The sequence below is a fragment of the Pundamilia nyererei genome, unplaced genomic scaffold (assembly GCF_000239375.1).
Source record: "Pundamilia nyererei isolate P.nyererei 1_Seehausen unplaced genomic scaffold, PunNye1.0 scaffold00013, whole genome shotgun sequence".
Taxonomy (NCBI): domain Eukaryota; kingdom Metazoa; phylum Chordata; class Actinopteri; order Cichliformes; family Cichlidae; genus Pundamilia; species Pundamilia nyererei.
The window spans coordinates 2,905,405-2,907,972 of record NW_005187414.1 but is presented as its reverse complement, the minus strand read 5'-3'; the positions used below and the strand labels follow the sequence as shown (position 1 = coordinate 2,907,972).

At 40.1% G+C, this 2,568-nt stretch overlaps 2 protein-coding genes across 4 annotated transcripts in view; both read right to left on the bottom strand.

The window, feature by feature from the left end:
• The window catches only part of LOC102206432 (cholesterol 24-hydroxylase-like), a 44,948-nt gene that overhangs the window by 3,920 nt on the left and 38,460 nt on the right, over positions 1-2,568 (bottom strand). The gene's annotated exons all lie outside the window — the stretch shown is intronic.
• LOC106456111 (cholesterol 24-hydroxylase-like) lies at positions 105-2,410 on the bottom strand. The gene is made up of 6 exons (XM_013908712.1): positions 2,013-2,410; positions 1,865-1,942; positions 1,503-1,584; positions 1,108-1,181; positions 537-623; positions 105-167 (listed from the first exon to the last, which is right to left on the bottom strand). Exons 1-6 carry the CDS (start codon positions 2,159-2,161, stop codon positions 137-139), a joined length of 501 nt encoding a protein of 166 aa, XP_013764166.1. The 5' UTR covers positions 2,162-2,410; the 3' UTR covers positions 105-136.

Sequence of the window (2,568 nt, the reverse complement as noted above, 5' to 3'; positions counted from 1 at the left end):
CTGATAACAATGTTGTTGGCAGACATACTGCATAACAACAAACGCTGAAGTAATACCTCAAAAAATATGTCTCTAAGGTAGGTAACCATTCCTTTCAGACATGTCTCAATGGCTTTAGGGAAAGGTGAACTATGCTTCAAGAGGTCCAAGTCCACCCCAAAGGCAACCTGTTATCAAGATAAGACATGCACAGCAATTCACTCACGCTTAGAACATGATTGTAGCCTTTATAAAAAGTTAGAAAAGTTAGAATAAACATGTTTTTTATTCTTCAGTATTAAGAAAAAAAACAGCATGTTAAGGAAGCTCTAAAAACCTTAGTAATAACATCCAGGGTGACACAGTTGATGAGATTGAGCATATTAGCTTCTGTTTTACTGTCAGCAAGCTCTGCAAGTTTATCCATCAGTTTCTCTGCTGTCTCATTGAAGGTTCCCATTAGACCTCTCAGATACCTGGGAAAAACAAAAGTTTGATACAGAGGAACAGCGACTAAAGGATTAGTCGCTGTTCGTTATTATAATTTCATAACTCACAGGCTGCTGAACGCAGGGTCCATGATGCGTCGCTGTTTGTACCACCGCTCATGATCCCGTGCTGTTATCAGACCATCACCTAAAAACCTTGAAGACAGTTAAGACAATGATTTAAAAAAAAAAAAAAAATCTGTGAAGTGACTTCAAGAACAAACTAAAAGTCGCTGAGGGGCAAAAGAATCCAAAACTCAGTGACAATAAAGAAATAATAAAAACATTAAACAAATTATAGCAACACATTCACCCTCTCTCCTGCCAGGCAGGCAGGTGCCTGATACTGGCAATCACTGTCCCAACCAACCACAAAAGTATTATGCAATGAGTTTCAAAACAACAACCCTGCAAACATCACTGTTAAAAATTACGATAGACAGCATGAAAATGTCATCATCATAAATTCGTACATGGCTCCTATAATATGATCACTGAGGTCAGGAGTTAAATAAAATGCTAAGATGTGACACAAGGAAAGTATCACAACATGGTAATACTATCAAGTTCTATTCATTGTGACTAATAAGGTATGTACACACAACTACAATAAAGTGACTTGGATAAGCTGATACATCACCTTTGACCAAACAGGTTGAAGAGTTTTTTATAGACAGACTTCTGTTTAAGGTATTTTGGGGACATCAGGATTTCCTGAAACCAGAAACAAAATGACACAAAAGTCTGACAAAGAAGAAGAAGAAGAAGAAGAAGAAGAAGAAGAGGGCTTTAAATGTGAACAAGTCCCCAAAAGGCCAGTAGCTGGCACTGTTTATTAGCAGGGACCTCTGCCAACAGGATTGATGGGTGCACTTTCACACACAACAGGTTTGTTGCACTGTAGTCATTTTAAACTGAAACAGCAGAGATACACAGGTACTGCTAATCACAATAATTCACAGATTTACAGAAATACACCCTTTATTAATGACACCTGTGTACTGATGTGAAAACAGTCAGGTGACAAGTGTTTACCTTGGTGGCCTCTGGACAGTACGTACACAGTGAAACGTAGTGAAACATATTTATCCTGTAAACAGGTCCATACTTCTCGGCCCTGCAGGTGACATCTTAATTAGATCTTTTAAAGGCGAATGATATTAATACTGTAATACAAAGAGTACAGTAAGAACTGCAATGTATTTGTTATATAGGCAGAAATTAACAGGCAATTAGCGGCAAAATATGCTGTGAAAAAGGAAACTGCGTCAGTTCAATACAGCCAGGCTAGCTAGCATTGGCTGGCAGCAGTCCCAAACACTGACCTACATATTGTGTTAGCTTAATGGTTTGACGTGTTGTTTTCTGCATAAAAACTTTGTTTGCGCTAAACTTACCACTCCAGAAATTTGTCGTGTATAATTCCGTCATTTTTCATCGCCTTCAACATCGTTGGTGAGTGTCCGAAGAAAAAACTGAGGAGGAAACAGCGAGTTACTCTCAAGTAACGTCCGCATAACTGCTTCAGCCGACGACCTTTCCTACCTGTCCCTCGGCGGCCCGGGGATGTGGTCATACTTCATATGAATGTATTTAATGTACAAGCAGTAGCCAAGAAACGCAATGACGAGCAGAAAGAAGAGAAACGTAAGTGCCCGAGCAGCCAGGCTCAGAAGCAGGCTGGAAAGTGCCATCCTGGAAAATGTCCCGGAGACGTCCGTGTTAAAGCTGGTTGTCCTTTCAGTTAGAAAGTCCACGATCAGATAAAAGCAGCGAGCCTGTTATCAGTGACTCTTCAGACTGAAGTAGCCTACGCAGTTCAGATCATTAACACGACACTCCATCACAGTATCCCATTTAAACTTCAGGAATATCGATATGTTAGGAAGCAGAAACCATAGTGCTTCCAGTTCAGCTGCTTTGGTGCAAATAAAGCAACAAGAGGTTCACTGGAGCTGCAACAAGAAAACCTGGCTTTTCAGCTGGACCTCTGCAATGCACTCCTCATCGATCCCAGTCCCTTTAAAGCTAAGAGTATCGTATTTGATACATGTGGTTTTGTGAGTTTTATTTGTGTGACCTTTATTTACCCTCAAAAAAA